Raw genomic sequence first — 27,235 nt, forward strand, 5'->3', positions numbered from 1 at the left:
CCGAAATTCTCCACAACTCGTCTGCAAGTGGCTCGAGTGGTAGCCTGACGGTAGTTCTTCACCTCCTGCTTCAGCACAGCTTGGGTTTGAGGTTTGTTGGTGTGAACGTGGCCTTTGGCAGCACTCCGAAATAAAAAAAATCCAATGGATTTAAATCTGGGCAGTGGGGTGCCCACTCATGCGCTGTGCCCATGCTGATGACACGATTTCCAAACATCTGGTGGAGCAAGTCGATGGTTTCACCTGCAGTGTGTGGTGTGTCACCATCCTGCATGAACCATGCAAGTCTGAGTTGATTTGGAGACAACAGTTGAGCGAGATCAGTTTGGAGTCGGTGTAAGACCACTCGCCGTTGACTGTCACTGTCTTACCATTGGCGTCCTCGAACCAATACAGTCCCAGCTTACCCCGTTTGGCAATCATTGCGCAGAAGCAAGTGGAATTGGAGCGTTTGAGAGACATCTCAGACACTTCCCCAGGAGGATCTGCACCTCAGAAGATGTTGTTGTGATTGCTGATAGCCCCATTCAAATGGAAGTGTGCTTCATCACTGAACCACATGGAGTTGACCCAATTTGGGTGCCTTTCCATTTCCACCTTTCCACTGAACCAATCACACATTGTTACTCGGCTTGCCATGTCATTCAGAATTTGTTTATGCCTTCCAGATATGATGTAGAGGTTGAGCTTGAATTCAGAAGGGAGAACTCTACAAACCACTGAATCATCCCATCCGATGGTCCATTACAGGTGTGAACATTATAGTACAGACAGCATCGTTGGCACACCTGCATGTAGGATTTTGGCTCAAACCACAAAGTCACGATTTTCACTTTTTGTTCCACTGTGAACACGATAGTTGACACAGGGTCCTACTGACTACTCGTCAGAAATGGCATACTACCACCACCACCACCACCACCACCACCACCACCACCACCACCATAACCTGCAAGAGAGAAGGGTATAACATCAGCAATGACTGAATATCAGGCTGCTCAAATAGTCCACTCTTTTGACTGTTGGATCTGATGAAAAAAATTCTGGGTACACAACGGAAGAGAAAGAGAGAAGCTGTTACCTGTCTGGGACAAAAGCTTCAATCATTAGGCGTTTCCCGGCCTTTCAGCTTGTTGTTTTCCCATCAATAATTTAGAGATAGACGTGTGCGCTATTGGCACGCACACCTGATTGTTCTTTCTCTCCCTCTCTTCTGACTACTTCATTAATGGTCCCAATTAAAGCCACCTTCTTGTGGAGTCCGTCGGTGGGAAAAAAAAAAAAAATTGGGGGGGGGGGCAAGTCTTCCACGAATCCGGTGGCCAGACCTGACGTTCGACTGGAGGTGGTTTTGTGCAGGAATATTTTTTAATTCGTTCAGAATGCCGGAGATAACTCGCCTACTTTTCACGACTAACGCCGTGTGGGACCTTTAACATCCTCCATAGTAACGCCATGGGAGACTTTGAGAGTGGAGAGCCGGCGTCACGGCCATCTTCAGGGACTGCACACTTGTAATGCGACGCCCTACCTGTAGAAACACCGATCCGATCTGATCGGACACGACGGACAAAACGGCCTCTTCCGACGTCAGTGTTATATATGTGTGCATATTTAATGGAGTCGGGAATCGAACCTAGTCTAGACAGTTTGAAGGTAGGTAGGTCGGTAGGTGGGTAGGTCGGTAGGTAGGTCGGGAGGTGGGTAAGTCGGTGGGTCGGTTGGGAGGTGGGTAGGTCGGTAGGTAGATGGGTAGGTCGGGAGGTGGGTAGGTCGGTGGATAGGTCGGTAGGTAGGTCGGGAGGTGGGTAGGTCGGTGGATAGGTCGGTAGGTAGGTCGGGAGGTGGGTAGGTCGGTGGGTAGGTCGGTAGGTCGGGAGGTGGGTAGGTCGGTGCGCAACCTCTGCACTTTTGTGTGAATTTTTCAACAAGGAAAATATTTATTTAATCCGCAAATATGGCGGAATTTTCAAAGGTACGTCCGTTCGCTCGCCGTCCTCTGCGCTATCCTGGACAGGACCCTCTGTCGATTCGAAGGAATCAAAATCTCTCAGACCGCAAGAGCCTTCCACTTTTAATCGGCTGCTGGAGCCAAAACGAGAATTCCATTTCCACCACACGTCGCCGCCCCTACCACTACCACAACTACCACCACCACAACCACCACCACCACCACCACCACCACCACCACCCATCCGCTCATTCCGCTCTCTCCCAGCCCCGCCTCCTGCTGGCCAGGTGCCGAGATCTTAATGCCCGCCGCCCCCACCACCACCACTACAACTACGACCACAACAACCACCACCACCACCCATCCGCCCATTCCGCTCTCTCTCAGCCCCGCCTCTTGCTGGCCAGGTGCCGAGATCTTAATGCCCGCCGCCCTTTTATCCCTTGTTTTCGGAGCTTCCATCTTCGCTGCATCGGTCGTGCAAGGACAGGAAGGCGAACGGGCGTGACGGACTCGCTTCAGGGAGCGCGGGCGGTGCCTGTGCTCGATCCCCGGGAGCGCTCGGTGAGTGGAACACGGCGTTTTGGAGGGAAGGCCGCTGTGAGGTTCCCTGTGCAAGGCGCTTTCTCTTGTATTTCGAGCTATTGTCCGTGGGATCGCGCACGAGGGGGTTTTTTTTTTTAATCACGGGGTCCGTTATGATTGTCCGCTTTGTTCCATTCGGCCCCGTCGACTCGAGACGACTGCAGGTGCGAACCCGTTTCACGTCACGTGACCATCATCGTCACGCAATATCATCTCTGAGAGGATTTGGCATTCTGACGTAATTGACGCGTGACGTCACGTTTTCGGCCGTTGATTTTCGGAAATCGAATGGATGTCGAGTCATGGGGGGTTTCAGCCATCGCTTGTTTTCGTTTAATTGTCGATAATCGCGGACATCGTGTGAGGAAATTTCGCGCGTTGTGAGGACGATTCGTCGTCGAGTGGAAGAGGAGGTGAGGATGCCACACCGTGTGAGGAGCATTTCCGTCGTGTCTGTCAGACGACACGACGGGTGACGATTCATCATCGTACGTATCGTGTGCGCGCCAATGCTGCTCCCACCAATGGTTCCCCGGCTCTCCTCATAAGGAGGATTTTCACCTCATAAGAAAGTAAGAAAGAGGTGAACATTTCGTGTTCATGACGTCATAACGAAACGATGTTTTTCTGTGGTAAACTTGACCTCGTCGTGAGTTCGCCCGTGAAATTCGGCACTGTTGGGAGATTAGGCTGGCTCGGAGAGCGTTCTATTTTTACTCCTCAAATGCAAATGGATCGTCGCTGTGTTCGGCAAGTTCGAAATCCGTTTTGTTTGTTCGTTCGTTCGTTCGTCAAGTGAACCGAACGGATTGTGGATGGATGGGGTCACGTGCTCCGTTTGTGCGTGACACTCTTCAAATGTTTACAGATCGGCGAGTTTATTTCGCCCTCAGTAACGATTTTAATCATAACTTTGGTAGATTTATGTGGCAATGTTTGTGGTGAATTCTGTGCGTTTTCTGTGCAAGAACACAGCAGCAACGCCATTAATTAAAAACCCTCCGACGCTGGTGGCAGGGGTGGAGCTTGTGCGCGCGTGCATGCCCACGGCAGCACCTCCTCCAGTGAATGACGTCACGTACGCGCCGCCCCCCTCCCCTCTCCCGCGTTCGTCTTCTGGGTGCCACCGCGGAGCTCCGCCCCCCTCTTCTCTGCGAGATGTAGATCGCTAATTGCTCATTCCTTATTTGGCCTGAGGCAGGACTCTTTCACGATGCACTGAGCAGATGTCACTCCTTTTGAGCAACGATCGTGTGTGTGTGTGTGTGTGTGTGTGTGTGTGTGTGTGTGTGTGTGTGTGTGTGTGTGTGTGTGTGTGTGTGTGTGTGTGTGTGTGTGTGTGTGTGTGTGTGTGTGAGAGATAGCCATGCAAATTAGCCATGAAGGGAGCTAATTACGTGGAGCGTTTTCTGCACCTGCCTTTTAGTGCTTCCATCTGGCAGATGTCATGTACTTTAGCCTCTGAGCACACTGCTCGGCTTATTTGCATGACAAGTGATCGGCTTTCATTATAGCCACAAGGTCTTACATGGTTTTTTTTTTTTCATTGTTTATTTTAGGCGTGGCGTGCTGTGGGGTGTGACAGTTACATTACCGCTGACTTCGTCATCAACTAAGCACGAAAACCTGAACCTTGGACCCATTCAATGAACTCGGTACATGTGTTGTATGTACGTACTTAATGCGAATATGGTCCTCGAGGCTCCTGCGAGCGAGTGTGGACTTGTGGTACATATGTATGATGGAGATGCATACACGATTTGGGGATTGTCACGTATGAGTTGAGTGTTGTTATTTGGCCCTCAGGGTTCTTGTAAGCACGCTCAGGGATTTTCAGGAATTATGTACAAACCACACAGATATGGATGGTCAGGCTGCCTGGGGATACCAACAAGGACAGAGTTCAAGTCTTCAGTCCCCACTCCCACCAAGCGGCACCATATGATGTACACATTCATATAGAGCGAATTGAGGTCACTACCTACCCTGAACCCGCTCTCTATAGTTTTTCTTAACTGTATGAAACCCTTCCATGCAAACCCCGAGTCAAATAAGGCCAAAAAAAAAAATGTTGCATTGGCGTAACGGGTCACTGAAAAATAGGGTAGGTCGGTCGGGATCTTTTTTTTTTTTTTTTTTTCCTAATTCCCAAAATTTTTGGATAATAAATCCAAAAATTTAATAAATCCTAATAAATCCCTCCCAAAATCTCCCCCGGCTCGAGTACCACCCTTTTTGTCGGCGGGTTCTGTCCGAAACACTTCCGGGTTTTTGCGATCGCGATCGCAATCAACAAGATACTTGAAATCGATAGCAAAAAAAACAAAAAAAAACGTAGGGTCGGCGGAATTTTTAGGGTCGGGCGGGTTACGCCAATGCAACATTTTTTTTTTTTGGCCTAATCGGTTTGTAACTCATTGTCCAGTGTTTTTTGTTTGTTGTTGTTTTTTAAAAACATATACACTATGTGCTCACAATGATAGCGAACGCAGTGAGCTTCATACTTAACGCGTGCACGTGAGAGAATAGGAAACAACAACAACAACAACAACACAATACCCCTGGCTATTTGGAATCCGTGTGTTGGATATGACCTTTTGCTTCCGGTTGTTTTTAAACGCTGTGCGGTGTATAAATACGATTGGGTTTTATTTCTATCTTGTGAATATTACTTAACGTGTGCACATGAGAGAATAGGAAACAACACAATACCATGGCAATTGTGAATCCTTGTCGTTGCCTATGACCTTTTTGATTCCTTTTTTTTTGTTTGTTTCCGGTTTTTGTCATGGGGAATGATGCATGCTGGGAGATAAAGGCATCGTCGGAGACATGAAAGACCCAAATAATATCAGACATGGTGTATATTTCCTCCACTGATTTTAATAAAGATATCTCCCGCATCATCAAAAAATAATTTTTAATCGTGATCTACGTTATTTCATCGCTGATCCCGAATCCAGGCCGAAGTAACCGGAAATTGCGTATACAGTTGTCAACAGGTTATAGGTAAAGTCAGAAGCAAATGTAAGAAGAATTCTATGTTCGCTTCTAGGCTTTACCTATTCCATATTACCCTTTGGTTTATATGACACAGAAACTCAAAAAGTTTTGTGCACATCATCAATACAATTCAAAACTAGAACGGGCACTCGGTAGAGCGCATACCTTCGCCGCCGCAACTTTTTTCTGGGCACATTTGAAAAACGTCATATTAAACGTCCATGACGTCACAACCGTCAGTCCGATTGACGTCAAATTTGGTGTGTAACCTCCTTGAAGGCAGTCCAACAAAATGGAATGATAAACACTGAAAAATTAAAAAGTTGAAAAATGCCGTCATCTTTTGACGTCATTTTGACGCACTTCCGGGGACGTCATGTCCAATCGGGGACTACCATTCTGAAAGCTCGTAGTTCACTGAAGGTTTTAACGTTGGTTTCATGTCAATAGCTCTATTAGATCTGAAGCTATGCCTACAAGTATATTTTGACCTTGAGTGTGACCTTGACCTTGACTACAGAGTTAATTGGCAAAACCTGTACATCAATAAACAGATATTTTGGTACTGATCCTAATGCCTGGATTTGGGAGACTTTGCTTTATAAATTATATAGATATTTGAATGTAAAATATCAGGACATTTTAGCCACAATTGAAAAACGTCATGTTCAAACGTCAATGACGTCATAACGGTCAGTCCGATCGAAGTCAAATTTCGTGTGTGACGTCCTTAAGGTAAGTCCTACAAAACGGTATGATCAAAACTGATGAGATCGAAAATTTAAAATTTACATCATCTTGTGACGTCATTTAGACGCACTTCCGATGATGTTACATCAAATCCGACACTACATAATCGAAAGGTATCTCGTCATGGAACAATATGGTGGTGGTTGCATGTCGATAGCTGTATTATGAAGGAAGTTATGCTCAAAGAGTGTTTTTGACCTTTTCATGACCTTGACCTTGACCTTTGAGCCGATCGCTCCCAAAATCTAATCAAATCGTCCTTGGATACTCACGAATCATCCCACCAAATTTCATGCAATTCGGTTTAATACTTTCTGAGTTATGCGAATAACAAACAAACACACATATTCACAAATAAATAAATACACAGCGACCAAAACATAACCTTTCGCAGAATGCGAAGGTAATTAGCTCCGTTTGTCGTGCGTAGCATATCAAGGCGGTACACGAGTTCTTGCCATGTTTGGCTCAGCATGTTTGCTTCCACCAGTGGGCACGCAGCTGTGATCTGAGTACGAAGATCCTGCAGGTTTGTCAACTTGGTGTTTTTGACAACATCTTTGACAAATTCCCACAGAAAAAAATCAAGGGGGCGGGGGGGGTATGTCTGGTGATTGTGGTGGCCAGGCGGTTGGTCAATCTCGGCCAATCCAGCGACCTGGAAATTTTTCATTCAGGACGACTCGAATGACTAAGGCCCAATGAGGGGAAGCGCCATCTTGTTGAAAAAAAAAATAGGACTGTGTGTCCTGAAGCTACCTGGATCAGGAGCAGCAGTCATTCAAATCACCCGCAGACCCCCTCAGATCCTGATTTATCTTATTTTGTTTTATTTTTTTTAATGCCATGAACAAACTTTGGTACATCATAGGTGATGAGGGTTGTGGTCAAGTTTCATCAAAATATTGTGTAGTTTCAGAGAAGAGAGCAAATACCAAATACCAAATACCAAAAATACCAATGAGATATGTGGGTGGGTCTTTCTTTATCACATATCTTGGTGTAAATTTGGGGCGTGGGGCGGTTGGGATTATACATTTTAAAAGAAGGAGAAGAAGGTGCTTACAACCAAAAGTAAGCTTGATCTACTCTGCTGATTTTTACAAAAAGCAAGAGTACAGCAGGCTTCCTCAGGCTAATAGACTCTTATCACCCACTATGTGATGGAAGCTTGCTGTGAAATGGGTTAAATATCACCTGAGACCAGGTCTGCTTTTGCTTATTGCACAAATCAGCAGAGTAGATCGAGTTTACTTTTGGATGGAAGCACCTTTCTTCTTTTAAAAATGTATGTATATGTATACAGTATATACATGAGGATCAGTATGAAAGTGCCTGGTGTTGGCTTAGCGATTAGGGTGGTTGACTTGGGATCCTAGGGTCCTGAGTTTGAGCCCTGTTGGCCGATGAATTAATACTAGGTGGCGTTGACTCGGCCTGTCATCCTTCTGAGGTCGGCAAAATGAGTACCAGTGTACTGGTAATAGGGACACTGCATCAGTGGCATAGCAGTGTCCCGAACCAATGATGCAACCAGCAGCCATAAGGCTGCACTCTAAAGAGAGAGTGTGAAAGTAATGCCTCTTAATTTTTAGTTGGTAACCAAAGCGTTATAAGAAAGCTATGCAAGACCATAATGAAAGGTTTGTATTTCCCACCGATTTTAAGTTGAGCAGCACTGTGATCGGTCAAATGACATCACACCACATTTTCAAAATGGCTGCCCCGCAAGATGTGCGGACGAAGCAGATGAGTTATTGACTTTTTTTTTTACTGGTTCTTAAGTGGACATTTTATGAATGTATATGGTGACTCTATTATTGATTGTGAGCACCGTTAGACATTGGGCAAAGCGTTTCTAGAGTGGAAAAATTGATATTAACGATGAGCCTGACAGTGGTCGGCATGCAACCGCAGTGACACCGAAAAACAAGAGTCAGATTGATGCGCTCACTCAAGTGCATTCCAGTTGATGAAGATTATGTGAACACTTATGGAGAGACTTGAAGATTGCAGTCCATGGAATTTCCCCATCAAATTTTGCAGAACCAGAACTATTTTCATGTGAAGAATGGGCAAAGATTTCACCATGTCACTGTGCAAAGCTGGTAGAGACCTACCCCAAAAACACTCATAGAAGTCATTGCTGCAAAAAGTGCTTCTACAAATTACTCATCTAAGGGGTTGAATACTTTTACAACCAGTGAATTTTGATTTGTACATGTTTTCTGTAGGTATTCCTGACGTGTAACCTCCTTCAACAATAACAGTGTTTGGTCTGATCTCTTCACTGAAGAATAAAAAAGTGAATTTGGAAAAATTGCTTCTTCATAATTTGTAATTCATCTAAATGTGGCTTTATTCATAGTGGTTGAATACTTTTGCAGGCCACTGCACATATTGTTACAGTTTTTGGAAACTCTGGGGAGATGCATGTGAACACATAAGGGATCGAAAACGTAATTACAGTGCCTTCAGAAAGTATTCACACGCCTTGACGTTTTTCACATTTTGTTGTATTACAGCCAGAATTTATAATGGACTAAATTTTAAAAATTTGTCACCGATCTACACAAAATACCCCATAATGACAAAGTGCAAACGTATTTTTACAAAATTATTGAAAATTAGCAAATACCACCCGTCGCTTCGCTGATGGGAATACTGAGATAAAAAGGGGGGGGGAGAGGGGGGTAGAGAAAGAGTATCCTGCGTCAGAGTGGCGACCCATCCAGGATCGTGCCCAATAGCCCAGAAGACTCCTTCGGCAGCACCTACGCTCTGTACAGAATATTGTCCCAACGGATGTACAGAGGGATAAGAGGGGTGGGGGGAAGAGAGAGAGGGGGGAGGAGGAGGGAGGGGAAGTGAGGAGGGAGGAGAAGTGAGGAGGGGAAGGGTGGGGAAAGGGAAGGCAGACATGCAGTGGAGCATTTATTATGATTCATACCATTTCATAAAAATGCTTCTGCATAGAATAACAGTGAAGATGGAAACAAAATAACATCTGAAATCAATTTTCTACCGATCAAGCTAAAAACACCGCCTGGACATGTCCGGAAACAAACACCGGCCAGAAACAAGCACCACCCAGACACGTCTGGAGACAAACTCCCATTCGGACATGAATATCATCCTGACACGTCCGGAGCCAAGCTGTTCGGAGACAAACACCGCCCCAACATAATCACCACCCGGAGACAAACGCGCCCCGACATAATCATGAGCCGGACATGTCTGGAGAGAGAGAAAGAGAGAGACAGAAACAGAGACAAAGACAGAGACGGACGGGTGGGGTTGGGTAGTTAGCAGAGAGAAAATGTTTTGCTTTATGAACCACATACACCACACACAACACACACTGTATTAGCGCTTGGATGATTTCGGCAATTCTTCAGTCATCGGCAGATTGGAGTCGGTGTGATTACTGACTACAGTACGTACTGTATACAGCCCACAAACCTTGAGTAGCTTTCACCCTTGTTTTAGGGGAATTTCAATAAACAAAAATTATAAAAACAACATTGCATCACAAACAGGGAGATGTGCATAATGATGAATCTTTATAAACAGCTGCCATTCGTCATGTGACGGGTGGAAAAGAAATTTGTCTCTGTAATTTAGAAAACACGTTAATAAGACAAACAGCTTGGAAATCGGGTGGTATCAAATATTTTTACTTTGAAACTTACAAAGGGAACCATATAACCTTTGTAAATAATGTACCTATACCTTGTGGAAACTGCTGACTGTACATCCTGATCGAGACATGAACTTCATCGCTATCGACTGTAGGGCGCTCAGCATGTGGCTTAAGCACTGAAGCAAGCATTCCAATTAAACGATTTATAAGGAATGGCTGGCCAGGCTGTGGCCGAATACCATATGGGATCCCTTTATCTTTAAAGCTGGCCTTTACCACACCCACAGCAGTTAAAGAAATTAAATGAATTTGTTCAAACAATGACTTTATCCACAAAAGAGTTGCTGATTAACATGGAACAACCCTGGAGACATCGGAAAGTTTAATCGCCTGTGAAATAAACATTGCAGATAATCCACCATGTTGCCTGCTCGTCTGTACCCGCGTAACGTGGTACATCGGTTCACGGTCCACGCAAACGTTATAACTTTATTTTAAAATGTCCGTTTTTCACTAGATTTGCTTTGATCCCCTGTAGAGCACCTCGCAAAACCTCCAAAATATATAGACGCAGATCTGGCAGACACTATGGATAATTAGTCCCTTTGTTATTGGACACATAGTTATAAGACAGGACACACGGTCAAGCAGTGAATGCATTAAATCATATAGCTCAATGAAGCTGGTTAATTTTGGCACATTCCTCAATCTTTTGTTCACCCAATATAATTCTCCAAACAGTAGAAAAAGACAAGTTTAATGCTTTGGAAATTTCACTTTTTCTTGTGCATATATTGAGGAGTAGAGACCATATCCTTGCTTGTTTAAAGTAAATAGGTATGTTGGCTTAGTTATAAGACTCATTATCTCTTTAAATTATCAGATTTCACAACAGATTTTGACACTTATTTACTCCAGATGATATCCGACCCTCAAAGCCGAACTTAGATTTCACTGATCTACTTTAATTAGTCCTTGAGCGGAGATCATGGAAAATTGCATCACATAATGCATGAAATCGCTCCAAGCTCATAATTTGAAAAGTATAGCACGTACAAAAGTGATGTACACAGCGATTTTTAGCTATGATGAACACACATTCGATAATTTGAGTGAGGAAAGTGAAAGAAAAACTTTATCGTTGAGAAATCGATGTGGCCTCTTCCAAGTCAAGGCTTGGTTGAACAGGCCAAAAAACATGGTGGCTTCAGACCCCAGTGAGGTTATCTCGGACAAACCTTAAAACTCCATGGAGAGCGGTGACCAAGGATGTGCCTGATAAAGGATATAATTAAATAAGGCCATTAATTACCTTCCAAAGGGGTGTTTTAATTAACCCAAACACCCAATTTTCAGTGATCTACTTCCTTGGAGTTTTCTTCGTGTGCATGCAAAGTTTTTCAGGCTGCTTGGTTTCATGGTTCTGGAGTTAAGGAGGAGACACACTGACACACACACACACACACACACACACACACACACACACACACACACACACACACACACACACACACACACACACACACACACATTAATTAGTGTGGATGAAATACAGAAATACATAATTTACATAAGTATTCAGCCCCCTGAGTCAATACTTGTAGAAGCGCCTTTGGCAGCGATTCCAGCTTTGAATCTTCTTGGGTGTGTCTGCTTCAGCTTTGCACATCTGGATTTGGGGAGTTTCTCCCATTATTCCTTGCAGATTTGCTCAAGCTCTGTCAAGTTGGATGGAGAGCGTCGGTGAACAGCAATCTTCAAGTCTTTGCACAAATTTCAATGGGATTGAAGTCTGGGCTTTGGCCGGGCCACTCAAGGACTTTTACTTTCATGTTTTGAAGCCATTCCAGTGTTGCTTTGGCTGTCTGCTTGGGGTCATTGTCCTGTTGGAATGTAAATGTTCGCCAGTCTCAGGTCTTTTGCTCTCTGAAGCAGGCTCTCCTCGAGGATTTGTCTGGATTTGGCTCCATTCATTGTTCCCTCTATCCTTACAAGTCTCCCAGTCCCTGCCACTGAAAAGCATCCTCATAGCATGATGCCGCCACCGCCATGCTTCGTGGTAGGGATGGTGTTAAATAGGTGATGAACTGTGTTTGGCTTCCATCAGATGTAGCGCTTTGCATTCAGGCCAAAAAGTTCAATTTTCGTTTGATCAGACCACAGAATCTTTTGCCTCATGCTCTCGGAGTCTTTCACATGCCTTTTTGCAAACTCCAGGCATACTGTCATGTGCCTTTTTTGCAGGAGTGGCTCCTGTCTGGCCACTGTCCCATAAAGCCTACATTTTTGAAGTGCTGCAGACACTCAGCCAAGGTTCTTCCATCTCAGCCAAGGAACTCTGTAGTTCTGTCAGAGTGGTCATTGGGTCTTGATCAACTCCCTGCCCAAGGTCCTTCTTGCCTGGTTGCTCAGTTTAGTTGGACGGCCAGCTCTCGGAAGAGTCTGGATTGTTCATTTTATTTCAATTTCCTAATGACGGAGCTTACAGTGCTCTTGGGAACTTTCAATACTTTAGGAATTGCTTTATTCCCTTCCCTAGATCTATGCCTCCTCATAATTCTATCTTGGAGTTCTCAGGACAGTTCCTTGGACTTCATAGTAGAGTTTCTGTTCTGACATGCACTGTCAACTTAGACGGTGGGCCAAAATCTCAGAGAGGCTTTAAACTGATTTTCAATGTAAATCTTTTCAGGCAAACTGAAAATCGTTTTTTTTTATTCGTAATTCAAGTACGTAGATTTCAAAAAAATCCAATGTTCCTGCTTATTGGGTTGCACATTAATTTTCTATGACGTTATCAAATTTACATATGGGCATTCCATATGTAGAATAAATATTTGGTGTTTAATGACGAATTTTGAGATGGGAGACATCAACTTTAAATGATTCAAGTATGCGGAATACAAGAATTCAATGTTCCAATTGATTGCGATGCACATTAATTAGTTATCACGTCATCAAATTTGAAGATAAAATTTTTTTGGAGTGAGGCAAACCAAGGGAATGCACAAAAATTATAATTCGACAATGCAGAATACAAAAGTGGAATGTTCCTGGTAATTACGATGCATGTTAATTATTTATGATGTCATCAGATTTGCATCAAATTTGTCTTAATATATCTCTGCATGAAATTGAATGGTTATCGCAGCAAATACACAAACATAGCATGTGAACTGAACATGGGAAATGCAAGGATACCATACTGCCATTCAAATGTGAGTCATACTAATTAGTGATAATGTCATCATTCCACATTTTCAACAGCCAAAACTTAAATAAGACACAAAAATGTATCACAAAGTCAACTAGAAGAGCACTCGGTAGAGCGCATACCTCCGCCACGCAATGCCTGGACCCACAAGAACATATCGGGCCCAATACATTTTTGAAATATCATGCTATATATCGTTTTGGCCCTATCTCTCAATGGTGAAGAATCACTTCAAAAATTATCAGATCTGAATCCGGATTCAGATCTACACCAAAATGAACCAATTCTTCCTTGTCACACACCCAACATGTCCACCAAGTTTCATCCAAATCCATCCACAACTTTTTGAGATATCGTGCTATGTATCATTTTTGGCCCGATCTCTCAATGATGAAGAATCACTTAAAAATTCTAGGAGTCGGATCCAGATCCGGATCTTCAGCAAAATCTAATCCATTCATCCTTGTCACACACCGAACATGTTCACCAAATTTCATCCGGATCTGTCCACAACTTTTTGAGATATCCTACATGCAGACAAACAGACAGAAAGGGGTGAAAACAACCTGTTTCACCTTCGGTGGCGGAGGTAATAATGTCAGAAAATGAGTCGAATCGATCCTCTCACTGGATTTGTCTCCAGGATCATTTTCATCATCAGCACTGGTTATGTACTTTTGACTCTTGCAGAAATCGCTGCAACCACAAAGGTCATTGCAAGGGAGGCCAGTTCTGATGCAGGAACAGTTTGTGTGTTGGTATTTACTTTGGTAGCATTTACATTGCATGTTCTGGAGTACACTCGGAGGAGCCAGAGCGTCACACATCCGGTGTATTGCGAGGCATTCATTGCCCATCTTCCATCCATGATTCACTGGACTTGAGGCACTGATTGAGGTGTCCTTGTAACATGATCGATGGTACCTCACTTCTATCGCAACCATGTCTTTCCCTCTTACTTCCAAGAGCAGCCTTTCATCTTAATGCAGCTTGGCTGCTTCCAGTAGTAAGCCACCTGAAAAACAAGGGTAACTCATCAGTCAACATCAATGAATGGCAGAGCACAAGGACATGATGAGGATAGTACCCAGAGGAGTGTCCTAAATGTTCATAAGGAAAATCATGGATTTTAGTCATTGAAATGAAATACTCACCAGACTCATAGTCACATGCTGAGAGTCTTTCCTTCAGTCGCTTTCTGTCATGCTGTTGGATAATATATTTATCTTTTCTGCAGATGATGCGCAGCACAGGAAGAACATGTTCATTTATTTGTGATGCGGATTTTGTTGATGGAATCTTAGATCTCAACTTCTTTGGAGAAGGTTGTGGCTCGTCATCTGGGATTGATGTGGATGTGGTAACCATCTTTGACATACGATTTCCAGCCCTCGATTTTGGTTTTATTAGTAAACCTGAAAGTAAACATTTTATTAGTAAACACTGAAGTCGATAAGATTATACAGAAATACCTTGCATCATTATATTAACGCACAAATTCACTATACTGCCTTGTTCTAATTTGAACGCAAGATTAGATTTCTGTGTCCAACCTCAAAACTAGGTTTACATATTCATGGAGGTAATCCTCCATTGTCAGGTGGCATATCATATATATATATATATATATATATATATATATATATATATATATATATATATATATATATATATATATATATATATATATATATACCAAATATAAATAGTATTAGATAGTGAGTGGGTGATATCATTTGCTTACCTCGCATAACATTTCTGATGGTATCCTTGATTGTAGCAGTGAATTCAATGGAAATGTTTCGCTCCTCACCATCCAGGTTTTCCCATCTTTCAACACATTGACAATTTTTTTTTGGAAGCTGACATTATAAATCGGTATAATAGGGCCATTTTAAGCCAGCACAATGTGCATACAACACTCCGTGGGGGCCGTCATATTGGATCGAGGAAGCAGGAGATGGGTGTTGGCCTATGAATGGACACCGTTGATTGTCTGCTTGCCATGGTCATGTGGCAGCGGAGCACAGTTTTTCAGTGGTTGTTCTCTCGTTTCCTAATCTCAACATCATAAAGTATATCTTGTGTGAAAATTGGGTTGCCAAAATTTTTTTGCATCAAGATGCCAACCCAGCGAGTTTTGCCCACGGTCTTTCTGGGGGACCTTATTCAAAAGGTGTGCTTCTTTGTAAATCATGTCCAATCAATTGAATTGGCCACGGGGGGGGGGGGGGGCTCCAATCAAGTTCTAGAGAAATCTCAAGGATGATCAAAGGAAATTGGATGCACCTGGGCTCCATTTGGAGTGTAATAGCAAAGGGGTTGAATACTGATTGACACAAGATATTTCAGCTTTTCATTTTAAATTAATTTATAAACATTTCTGAAAAAAACATCCACTTTGATATTGGCTTGTAGCATGGTATTGTGTACACTGTGGTCCTAAATGAGGAGAAGGCTTAGAAATTGAACCCAGTTTTAATAAGATAAACAATCCTAATGTTATATAATGCCCAAGTGTCTGTGCTTTCAGAAAATATATACTTTGCTATGGGTCCTATGGATATAGTTGCTTACAAAGAATGTTTTTTATCCAAACACAGGCTATTTTTTCCATTTTTATAGCTCATTTTTTTTAGAAATGGGTTACATGTATGATTGTATATGTTGTCCAAAATGGTTGAAAATGCATTCTTTTTGTTTGATATATATCATTATACATAAGAATAGAACAATTCCTCGAAACAGTACATTTCTTATGACCTTCTGCATATCTTGGCACCTTCAAATGTGTAAAATCTCAGATTTTGCAAAATTTCCCCCCAGTCATAGTGAAGCTTACAAAATGTTATTCCAGAAATTTGAAATGTATCTGATAGAACATCTTAAATAGCAATTTACTTCTGCATGAAGTGATGATTTAAAATGGCAAGTTTCAACATGGATCATTACTACACACCAGTTTTTAGGTTCACTTCCATGATTGGATCAAAAATGTTAGGAAGTACGTAACAAATTGCATTTACCAAGCTGCTACAAAATTACTGGTAGCTATAAGCTTGATTTTATAACCATAGAATAAGTTCACCAAGATGGCCCTATGAAATAAAAATCAATACCAAAGGTCAGTTTGTGTTCAGTATACAGAACATCAAAGGTCGTGAGGAAGTACGTAACGTTTTAAAGAAATCTGCACTTTTAATCCTAAGATTAATTCAGAAACCAACTTTGACCCTGTCAGAGCAATAGAAAGAGGAAGAATTAAGCTCTGCCCAAATAGATCCTGAATCCCCATGATGTTGGCTAACAAATGATATGCCAAACTTTATCATACAATGACTTTCATTTTTTGGTCCCCGTGTCCTAAATGTGTACATAATACCTTGCTACAAGCCTATTATGGAGTATTTTGTGTGGATCAGTGACAAAAAATCTAAATTTAATCCATTTCAAATTCGGCCTGTAACACAACAAAATGTGAAAATGTAAAGGGGTGTGAATACTTTCTGTAGGCACTGTATATCTGTTGTATTTTGTCGAGATAAATTACCTCTCTCCTCATATCAGTGGAAACGGAGATGCATTGTGTTTGTGTAGAAAGGTTTGAACCGCTTTGTTATTCTCCTCCATTTAGATCCTCTGTCTTTCCCTCTCTTCTTTTCTCTCTCCCCATCTCTCTCAATCTCTCTCTGTCTCTACACACCTCTGCAGCACATCCATGCATGCCTTGCAATGCTCAACATTACACTCAACATCACAACCAACACTGTAAAAACAACATTACAAACCACCATTGCAAATCCCATCCACAAGGAACATCATCTGGTATTACGAGCCAGCACAGGTTTGCAACTCAAGTGAGATCACGCGCAGCACAGGCCACAGTGCCAGTAGGTGGGCGGGCCTTCAGCGGTGAAGTCGACGTCCGATGTCCCACCCTACCCTTCAGTGCCGTGATAGGAGCTGGGCTCAGCCAATGGGTGTCTCATGGCGACAAGAGCAGATCAGTAAGAAGGCAGCGCCCACAAAGCTCAAGCTGCGGTCAGAAGACAGCTAGCAACTGGCTGGTCCTCAAACCATGCCTCTCCCAGGGTCTATTTAAGTCAATGAATTGAAGGGCTCAAGGCATGGCATATCTGGGGAGTTGGTGCAAAAGGTCCAAACGTGCGAGGGTGATCGGAGCTGGTGAATGGGGTGGTGCGGATGGCTGGCCAACGGACCAAGCAGTGGAGTTTCCCCGGACGTGCCGGCGAACACACTGATTTACACTTTCTCACTCTGGCTTTCCCTCCTATTTTGTTCACTTTGATGCACAAGAGTATTCGACAATAAGCCGTCGTCTCGTTCAGGGCTGGATTACTGACTCACATCTCACACTTTCCTCAAAAGCACTACAGGCATTCACCTGCACCCCTCCCAATACTGCACCCCACAATCCTCTGTCCGCTTTTTTTCTCCCCCTCCCTCTTTTCACATTGAAACCAACCTCAGCCCACCGGCTTTCATCATGTGAGTGAGGGGCTACCAGTACGCCCTGTCTTCTCTTTATCTGTCTTATCATTCTTACTTATCTCATTTTACCCAGAATGATTGAAGCACTTGCTGTGTGTAGAATCGTGGAAAATTGATTGGCGAAGAGTGCTTACGTGCTGGGTAATACTTTTTTGTGTGATACTGCCTGCTGGTAAATACGTGCCTTTGCCTAAACATTTATAAATCATTTTTCAAACTGCCTGATCATCTCTTTCCATTGGTTAGATAACAGTGTGTAAATAGTCAGCAAGTTCTGCCATGTCATTTCATTATGGTTAGCCATTAGCCAATGTTCCACTTCAGGTATCACTCAGCCATTTTGATTGACAGCATTGGGGCATTGAAAGCACAGTACCCCATCTGGTGGGTTTAATTTGCTGGAAAAGTAAAGCGCAGTTAGGCGCTGGACCCTGCCTGAATTTAACATCTGTGATGGCGTCCATGGTTGCTTAGCAACTTGTCGTTCCACAGAGTTATCTGCGGCTCGTCGGCTTCAGGGTCATCGGCTGGGAAGTGGGTCTGAGAAACTCCCTGACTCTGGCTCGCGATTGTGCGACCCCCTGAACCCGGAAAAAATGTCTTGATGCTGAGGAGGTCATGCTGAAGTAAACTTATTCTTTTGAAAAAGTGCTGTTGTTAATCCTGTTTGTTCCCCCCTCCTCCTCCCCCCCCCCATCACCCACAACTCTCGCCCACCCAGGCACTTTGAACAACGACAAGGTCAAGCATACCTGAAATTATGAGGTTCAGCCTGATCTTCTTGCTGTTTCTGGCAGTATACCTCATAGGTAAATTACATTACTATATATTTTAATGCCTTCACTGATGAAGTCGCCGGAGGCATTGTTTTGGGGTTGTCTGTTCGCCCATCCATGCCATTTTTCTCTGTTTTCTCTGCAACTGCTCATCCGATTGACACAACAGTTTCACCACATGTGCGATTGCTCATGTAGAATGTTTTAATGATAATTATGATGTCATAGGTCATGTGGTGCGGCAGTCATATTGGAAAAAAGGAAAAACTTTGGACCTCTGTAATTCCGAATCCATGGAGTCCATGGAAATAATTGAAACATGGCACATCTGAAGTACTCCTCATGGGAAACAAAGATGATTTTTTTTTGATGATGTCATAGGTGGCTTCATTGTGACATCATAGTTGCATACGTCGAACGCTTTATCCAATCAGTATGAATTTTTTTTGAGGGTCATCTAGGGCTAAATTGTCTGGGGGGGGGGGGGGGGGGTTGATGACATCTATCACATGGTTTGGCAGGAATATTTGTTTAATATAAAAATCTTCTTCTCCGAAATGCAACAGATAGAGGTGAAACTTTACAGGTATGATCACCTATCCATGAAGAACAAAACGTTCTACACCTATGATGTCATAGATCACATGATTTAGCAGTAATGATTTTTTTGAAGAATAAACCTTTAAAAATCTCCTTCTCCAGAATGGCTCGACAGATCGAGGGGAAAGTTCATGCAGATGTTCCCCAAGCCTTGGGGATACCAGGCTGTTCACGATTATTAATAGGTCACATGGTCTGGCAGCCATATTGGAGTGAATGAAAATCTTTAAAAAAATTCTTACTCTTGAACCGCTTCATCAATCGACATGAAACTTCACTATTATGGTCTAGTAGTCATGGTGAATGTGACCCCAGAGTCTTAGGGGAACCATGAGGGAGGAGCTGTCCTTGGTTCCTCTCTTGACTCATTGGGAATCGCAAGCCGTCACAAACAAAGAACTTTGTGTCGCGGCGGGTTGTTAATCGACTGTGAATGCCAATAACTTGACCACGTGATCCAGTGTCCTCTGTCTGACAACTGTTTAACAAGGAACACGTGATCGCCTTATCAGGAAATCGCACCCTCGATGCATACATGCGTTACATAAGTTACTTCCCATATCAGGTGCAGCCAAGCAGAGCTGCCAAGTACGCACCGGCTACTAAAGTACACAACGGCTATTAAGCAGATTTTTGGGTATAACGTCCCGGCTCAGCTAGAGTGTGGACCATGCTGGACCAATGGAGGAAAAGACAAAAACGATATGGGTACATTTCTAACATGCACATTTATTTAGCAAAAGTGCGGAAAGTTATGTGACACAGCATAGGATTTATTGCAAATGTACAGCAGGGGAAAGCAAGGAATTTGTGGCGTGCGGCAAAAGGCATATAATATTCACAAAAGAAGAAGGCACAGAGCAGAGTTATTCCAAGTATTCTTTGACAGTCTAAACTGAAACGACGTCGACGTGCCACATGTAATCACTTTTGCTTCCACCATGGCTGATTTGATTTGTCCCGCCATTACGAGGGCTTTCTGCAGTGTGAGCTCCGGTTACAAAAGCAACCGTTCACGTGTACGAGCTGTAAGGGTTTTTTCCACGAGGTGATCTCGCATAATTTCATCAGAGAGGTCACTAAACTCACAATTAACCGCCATCTCATGTAAAGCAGCAACAAACTGAGCAGTCGATTCACCCGACCTCTGTACTGTGCTCGTTGACGAAACCGAAATAGTTCGACAACAACGTTCACCTTTGGCATGAAAATGGCTGTTAATGCACCGACAGCAGCAAAGTACATGTCCCTATCAACTGAGAGGGTACATAATAAACGCTGCCCTTCAGTTCCGAGGCAGTGTATAAGCAATGCATGCTTTCTCACATCAGAAAGTGCGTCGTCATTTACTGCCAGCATGAAGTTCTCGAACATGCGCATCCATGAGGTAAAAGGTATCGAAGGCTCACCCTGACTTGGTAAGAATGCAGCAAGTAGTGTAAGAGCAAGGTGAGCCATCCTCGTCGCCAATATGTTGTGTATAAGCAAAGTCAGCCCACATGAAGGATCTTTCACTCCTATTCTTTTAATCACGTCTTGTGCTCCACACACTCGACAGCCCGCTGACGGCACTCCGTTCCGCCTAGTCAGTTCCAGTTCATCATGCATTCATTAATATTCATGCAACTCCCAATACCACACCCTTTCCAAAATAATGGTGGATACTTCGAGTCCACCCTGGAAGGACTCCATTCCACATTCTGAAACTCGCATATGAAGATACCAATCAACAAAACACACACACACACACACACGCACACGTAGGTGTATACTTTGAGACCTGGGAGGGCTCCATTCCACTTTCTCAAACCCCTGTATGGAGATGATAACCAACGACCAATAACATGCACACCGGTGCCAAATATCATTGTGGTAATACAGTATATATATACACACACACACACACACACACACACACACACACACACACACACACACACACACACACACACACACACACACACACACACACACACACACACACACACACACAGATATTGTGGTTTCGCCGGCGCGTCGCCATGAACACGACCCTCGATGAAGCAGTGGGGCCGTCTCGGCTCAATCGCCCGGAATTACAGATCGCCGGGTCCTGGTTTTTTGGACCGAAATACGCCAATGGGTAGATCACGTGGGGTAGGGTTAATTGCCAACTTCAACTAACCTAAGTACCCACATGATCCAGCTACCGAGGTACTTCACCCTTGGCGGAACTCGTACGGAAGTGAGCCGCTTAAGCGAGCCCATTCCGTGTGCGATGTCGAGCGGTTTTATAATTGCCGAATTCCGCCGGCCTGATTATCCTGTTACTCCGTTACAGCGGCAATGGCTGCTCACTTTCCCACACACACGACACACCCAGCCAATGCAGAAATGACATGACGAGCTGAGTACATTTAACAATTGGGGGTATCTCTATTATAATACCAAGCTTGCACACTAAAAACTCGGCTCGCTGTCAGACGATCCCTATGAAATTGCTGTGGCACTTAGCGGACATGCCGACAATGTTTGGGAAGTCTTGGCGTTCCATAGTACCACTTGCATTTTGCACAATGCGTATTTTTGTCATTCCCCGTGTACGGTCTGTCGTCTGCTACCAGCTATGTTGTACTGCTATCCCGTGCATGTGCACGGCTATCACTAGTTTATTATAATAGGCAGGGAATGAGGGAAGCACATAAGAGTAGATTTATACCGACTATCAAGCAATGCACATATGTACAGGTAAAAACACTTATGCAATTCACTACTTACAGACGGGCACGCGCGCACACACACACACACACACACACACACACACACACACACACACACACACACACACACACACACACACACACACACACACACACACACACACACTCTTCATTTACTGAAAATAAAACTTGTTAGAAATGTTCCCAGTTCGTTTCCGTCCCTTCTTGAATTGGTTCAGCATGGTTCGGATCTGAGTTTAGTCGGGGTTTTATCCCCGATAATCCGTTCATTCCAGCCGGCACGGCTTTGGCAGTTTCCGCTCGGCTGCACCCAAACCGGAGTTGGTAGTCGGAAGTTGGAACTCTACCGCAGTCGGTAGAGTGACCCGGTTCGAGTAAGACATGCCGAGGGCATGGTTTCCCCGGTCATCGAAATCGCATCGTTAATTAAGTAAATTGGTTATAGACAAATAGACCCTGCGCTACGCGGTTGAAATATTGGTGACCACGGTCCGTTAAATGACCCGCTGGCTCGCGGAGTTATCCGAGCGAAGGCCTACAATTCTGGGGAGTTTGGTGGGAGACGACGCAAGCTTTCCCCACCGAGTGGTCGTTCTCGCCACCGACCCCTGGCCCACAAGTTTGGTGTTCAGGAGCGGGATTTCAACCCCTCCACTCCCACAATAAATTTACAGGACACCAAACGCAACAGTTTGGTGTCAGGAGTGGGGTACGAACCCCTCCTATCCGCTTCCATAGAAAATTTGCGGGGTTCGAATCCACAACAGTTTGGTGTCTGGAGTGGGATTTGAACCCCTCCGCCTCCATAGAGAAAATTACGGGATTCGGACCAGTGGTGTGCTTGACACCCCCCCTCCCCCCTTCCCTCCAAATTAAGAGCAGTAAAATTTTATTTAATTCTCAGCACGGACTGGTTCAGATGGGTTCGGAATTAACGTTAGACGAACCCATGGCTCAGGACAACACCGGGCAGGTAGACCTTTCCCTGCAACCAAATCCGGAGGTAACATTGGGGGCGGCAGCAGTGGTGCATGAGCACCCGCTACATCAAATTACCCTCCCAGAGGACCGACCGATCCCTAACGGATCCGCACCTGATCGTGGCGGATCGGCTCCGCCAGCGCTAATTGACTTGAGCCAGTTGGTGGAGATACTGGCAAATATGCAAAACCAACTGAAAGGGGATTTACAAAAACAAATGGATGTGAATGCGCAAAGAATGGATGTGAATGAGCAAAGAATGAATGCGAATATGCAAGCACAGAGAGATGATATGCAAACACTGAGAGGCGAAATGCAAAGCATGGGGATAAGCTTACAAGAACAGATGAAGGCGGGCCAGGAGGAAATGAAGGCGGAGTTGGTAAAGGTCAAGGTTGAAATGCAGACCATGAATTGGAAAATGGCGGTTGGGAACAGTACACCACGTGGGGAAACGACCGAGTCAAGGGGGAGTGTGGGTGTTGTTCGGACCGCGATGACAACGGGCGAAGTCGAGGCGACGAGTGACATCATGATATTAACGAGTGACATCATCAGTTGGGGGAGAAAAATTGGGGCAGAAAACGATAAACTCGAACAGGGGATGATGGAGATAATAAGGGAGACGCAGGATTTAAAAATAATAACAAACGCAATAATTCGAAGAGAAAGCCGAATTACATAAAATTAAAGAGGAGCACACACAAGTAGAACTGGTAGGGGACATTGGGGTTGAGCTTGGGGAATGTATTGGGACCCAATGCGAGGGTCGGATTAACCTCCCACAGGAATGAGGGGAGACGGTATGCTCCCTCGAGGCAGGCCCTGACGAGGTGAGTCCGGTAATGCCGTTCGAGGTCGAGCGGGTGCATGGTGCGAATGAGTACATGCCGAGTTTGGGGGATATATAAACCCCGGGATCTTTTGCGCTAACACGAGCCCCCGGTGTGAATGTCCCCCAGAATGTGTGTCAAAATGTGTGCAGAATGAAAATGACATGGAATGTGTGAGTGCATATGAGGAGATGAGACACAGACCGACCCAGACGGGAGACGTTATCGCCCAAACGAAAGGGACGAGCGAGTTGCAAACCGCTGCCCTGGCGATGCAAGGCCTATGTGGGCCTTTGCACGAGCGGGCCTGGCGATGCGGGCCTTTGCACGAGTATCCGATCTCCGGCCAGGATGTAGCGAACCTCCTTGTCGTGGGCATAGGAGCATTATTTAGGGGAAGGGTTTAGTGTTAGATAGACCGACCTCATGGGGGTATGAGCAGTCCTCCATGGGGCCCGGTGGTACGAGATAGGTGAATTTTAGATTAGAATTTAGAATGGATTGGAGACTTGGACAGATATGGAACATGTAGTGGGACGTAGCTTAGTAATATAATTAAATGGTACGTGCATTAGTAAAAGGGATGACGAGGGGCACGAACTAGTTAGGGGGACGTAGCTAGCAGAGTGTCAGTGTTGGTGTGAATTAAATAAAGAAGAACGTGATGAGTGAATGTGGATCAGTGGGCCCAAGTGTGAATGGAGTGAATGTGGAATGCATGGTGCGAACGAATGATTGGGGGGGGGGAGAGTGAATCCCACCCAAGGGAACCCGGGGTTAGTGTAACGTTAGTTAGCGGGTTAGCTAAATTAACCAAATGGATGTCGTTTTACTGTTGGTGTGAACGAAGGCACGAAACCTTTTTGTAGGGTGCAGGAGTCTATTGACCGGCTGGGAGCGTGGCTGGTGAAATGTGCACACTGAGAAGAGGGCCCCCGGGCACCAAAGTAGTAGGCCATGGGTCCAAGGGACCAAGTTGGTGTAATGGGCACGGGCAGCCCACAGAAACGGGACCCGGAGGCACGTGGGCATCGAAGGGCACACTGCCAGGGGCATTCCCCACATTCATATGGAGTAGGTAGACTCGGAGAGAGCCTCAGCGACCCGGGGGTGCCGTAGATCGAGTTCGGCAGATGGGTATCCCTGCCAATGGAGCCACGCTGCCCAGTCACAAAATTGTGCAAGAGCATGAGAGAAAATTTGTGGGCCGGGCCAAAATTAATAACGAACAACAACACAGGCGACGGGAACCATGGTTGCTCGAACCGATAGTTTAAAGAGACAGGAGTGTTGAAAAGCCCTGGGGATAGATTAATGTTGATAAATGCCAGGATAGATAGGAAATGTGTACCCCCTTCGCACCATCCATCCCTTCGCTCTACGTAGGCCACTGGAGTCACCTTGGGAAATTGCTGAAATCTGAGGGAGTATTTCTGAGGCTGCATTGGGCCTCAAGACGGATTCACCTGTCTCTTCCTCAATCCCCTCAAAAAGGATCTTTGGGATTGGGGATAGACGGTCAGGACAGGTTAGCCGAACAAAGGCAATAAAAGGGCTACACACGTAAATAAATAATACGTAAATGTATGTAAATAAATAATACGTCTACACCCGTAAATAAATAAATAAATCCAATAAACACACCAAAATAAAAAATAATTATATATATATATATATATATATATATATATATATATATATATATATATATATATATATATCGTCTAAATTTTTTTTTTTTGCAAGCTTATGGGGGTGGGTATGGACAAGGACAGGCATAGGCGATAGGTTGGGGGGAGACCGTAGGGTAGGTCCGAGCCCGTTTTCATAACAGCCGGTGCCACCGCACTCCCTCCACAACCTCACGAGACCAGACCGAGGCCGGCCAGCTTCGTGCGCCGACCTCCTGTTGCACTGCATCTCGCCTGGTCTGCCTTTGCCTTGCCTCCATACCCGCCCATGCCTTTGTTTGTTTTCCCATGTCACAAACTTCACCATGTACTCCAGGACCATCTCTGAAAGTGTTTTGCAAGGACTGCCCTGGAGGCAGCCGTGTCACCGGGGACTGCACTGAGCAGCCCGGATATCTCCTTGTTGTTGCATGAAGGCCAGTTCAAAGGGCCTGTGAGACGGCGTATGGCCTGCCGTGTTAGGGTGAGTTTCCTCCACCAGCTGAAATGAAAAGGAAAAAAAAAGAAGAAGAATTCAACGACGAACAAGGGACCTTTGAAGGCCCTATAGACATCTGACCATCAATACCTGCTGTGCACTCACCCACAAATGTTAACTTTGCTGTGTTTTCTCTCAAATCACAGGTCCTGAGCCATGGGTAATGTAAATATTAGGAATGTACATAATTTTAACCCACCTGTTATCTGTTTACCGCCGGCAATGTAGTCAAGTTGTCCGAGTGAGTCTGCTAGTTTAGTTATGCAACACACTGGGTTATTTATTTTTGGGACATGTATTCCAAATGTCACACTCAGGGATCTGTAGTAGGCCAGCTGTATAGGTCAGATTTTTTGGTACTTAATCAACCGGCTTGACACAAAGCTACAAGAGGTCTCATATGAAAGAGGGGGATCTCAGTAACTCATTTTGCCCTGTTGTCCTCATTTTTTGGTGTGCAGCCCATGAAATATTCACACCTGAAAGATACCCCCATTAGAAAATTTTGACCATTTCCGAAAATCAGTGAATTTGCCATAACTACAAAGCAATGTGCCCTATTTTTACGTGATTGGTATTGAAATGTGCAGAATGAACAGGGGAATACTACTAGTTACTTAATGGAATACTTCTAGATAAATATATGTACATTTGAGTGCTTTTAATAGAAAAAAGACTTAATTTCCGGACCGCTAACTTCGAAAATCATCAACTACAGAAACAAACATCTGCCAATTGTCATATTTTTCTTTATTTTATGTGTTCAGTTTACCATATCAATATAATGAGAATATTTTGAAACAAATTTCTACGAGCAAATTACACGATATAGTGACTGAAGTTTGCACAAGTGATGTGATAACTATATGTTACACCAATACACATTGTTCTATGAGAAATTAACTAAAACATATATTTTGAGTGAGTGTCCTCGATATGTTCAACCATCACTGTCCGTGTCATTTTGGTCACCATGTGACAGTTCGTTGCCACACTGCCTGTCACTGGTGGCTCACATGCACTCGTTAGTGCAAGGCAAACTTTCTTGTGAGCAGCTGCAGCTGTTGGTATATGGTTCACTACCACAGCATGAACACACAAGACCATCTAACATCTCCGCTGATGTGGGACCAGCAAACAATGTGGGATGCAGCACACCTTCTCCTCTGTACCATCCATGACCCTCTGGTGTGGGAATTTTTACATTTGCCAGGTGGGCATTCATCCATACTCGGGTTTGGTGAACGGATCTCTTCACATGTTTGAGAAAAGCTGGTTTGGACGGAGGCAACTTATGCACTGGGACATCTTTGGTTGCTGCGAGTTTCTCCCGAAGATCATTCAAATTTGTGTGTGCATCCATATATTTCCCTTGAGAATCATACATGGCACTGACTAAATGTCTTGAAGCAGCCACTGCCTCCTGAAGATCGTCAGTGGCGAGGACTTCGAGGTGTGGACCATTATTCTGAAGATGCAGTGTCTTCATAGCTTTCCA

The 27,235-nt window shown here is 44.3% G+C and overlaps 1 protein-coding gene across 6 annotated transcripts in view; it reads left to right on the plus strand.

The window, feature by feature from the left end:
* The first annotated feature begins 2,281 nt into the window (after positions 1–2,281).
* LOC147019491 (contactin-4-like) overlaps positions 2,282–27,235 on the plus strand; it is a 182,287-nt gene continuing 157,333 nt past the window's right edge. The window contains exons 1-2 of one of the 6 annotated variants that reach the window (XM_085894029.1): positions 2,282–2,515; positions 18,380–18,467. In XM_085894029.1, the coding sequence (XP_085750155.1) occupies positions 18,419–18,467 (49 nt within the window). In that variant the 5' untranslated portion in view covers positions 2,282–2,515; positions 18,380–18,418. Of the gene's footprint in view, positions 2,516–2,546; positions 2,701–2,805; positions 3,109–4,095; positions 4,207–18,379; positions 18,468–27,235 lie in introns of those variants that run through there. The other 5 variants (XM_085894030.1, XM_085894032.1, XM_085894031.1 and 2 more) reach the window with 5 other exon arrangements.

This window comes from Eptatretus burgeri, chromosome 9 (genome assembly GCF_056783735.1).
Source record: "Eptatretus burgeri isolate ZD-2024b chromosome 9, Ebu_testis_v1, whole genome shotgun sequence".
NCBI lineage: Eukaryota > Metazoa > Chordata > Myxini > Myxiniformes > Myxinidae > Eptatretus > Eptatretus burgeri.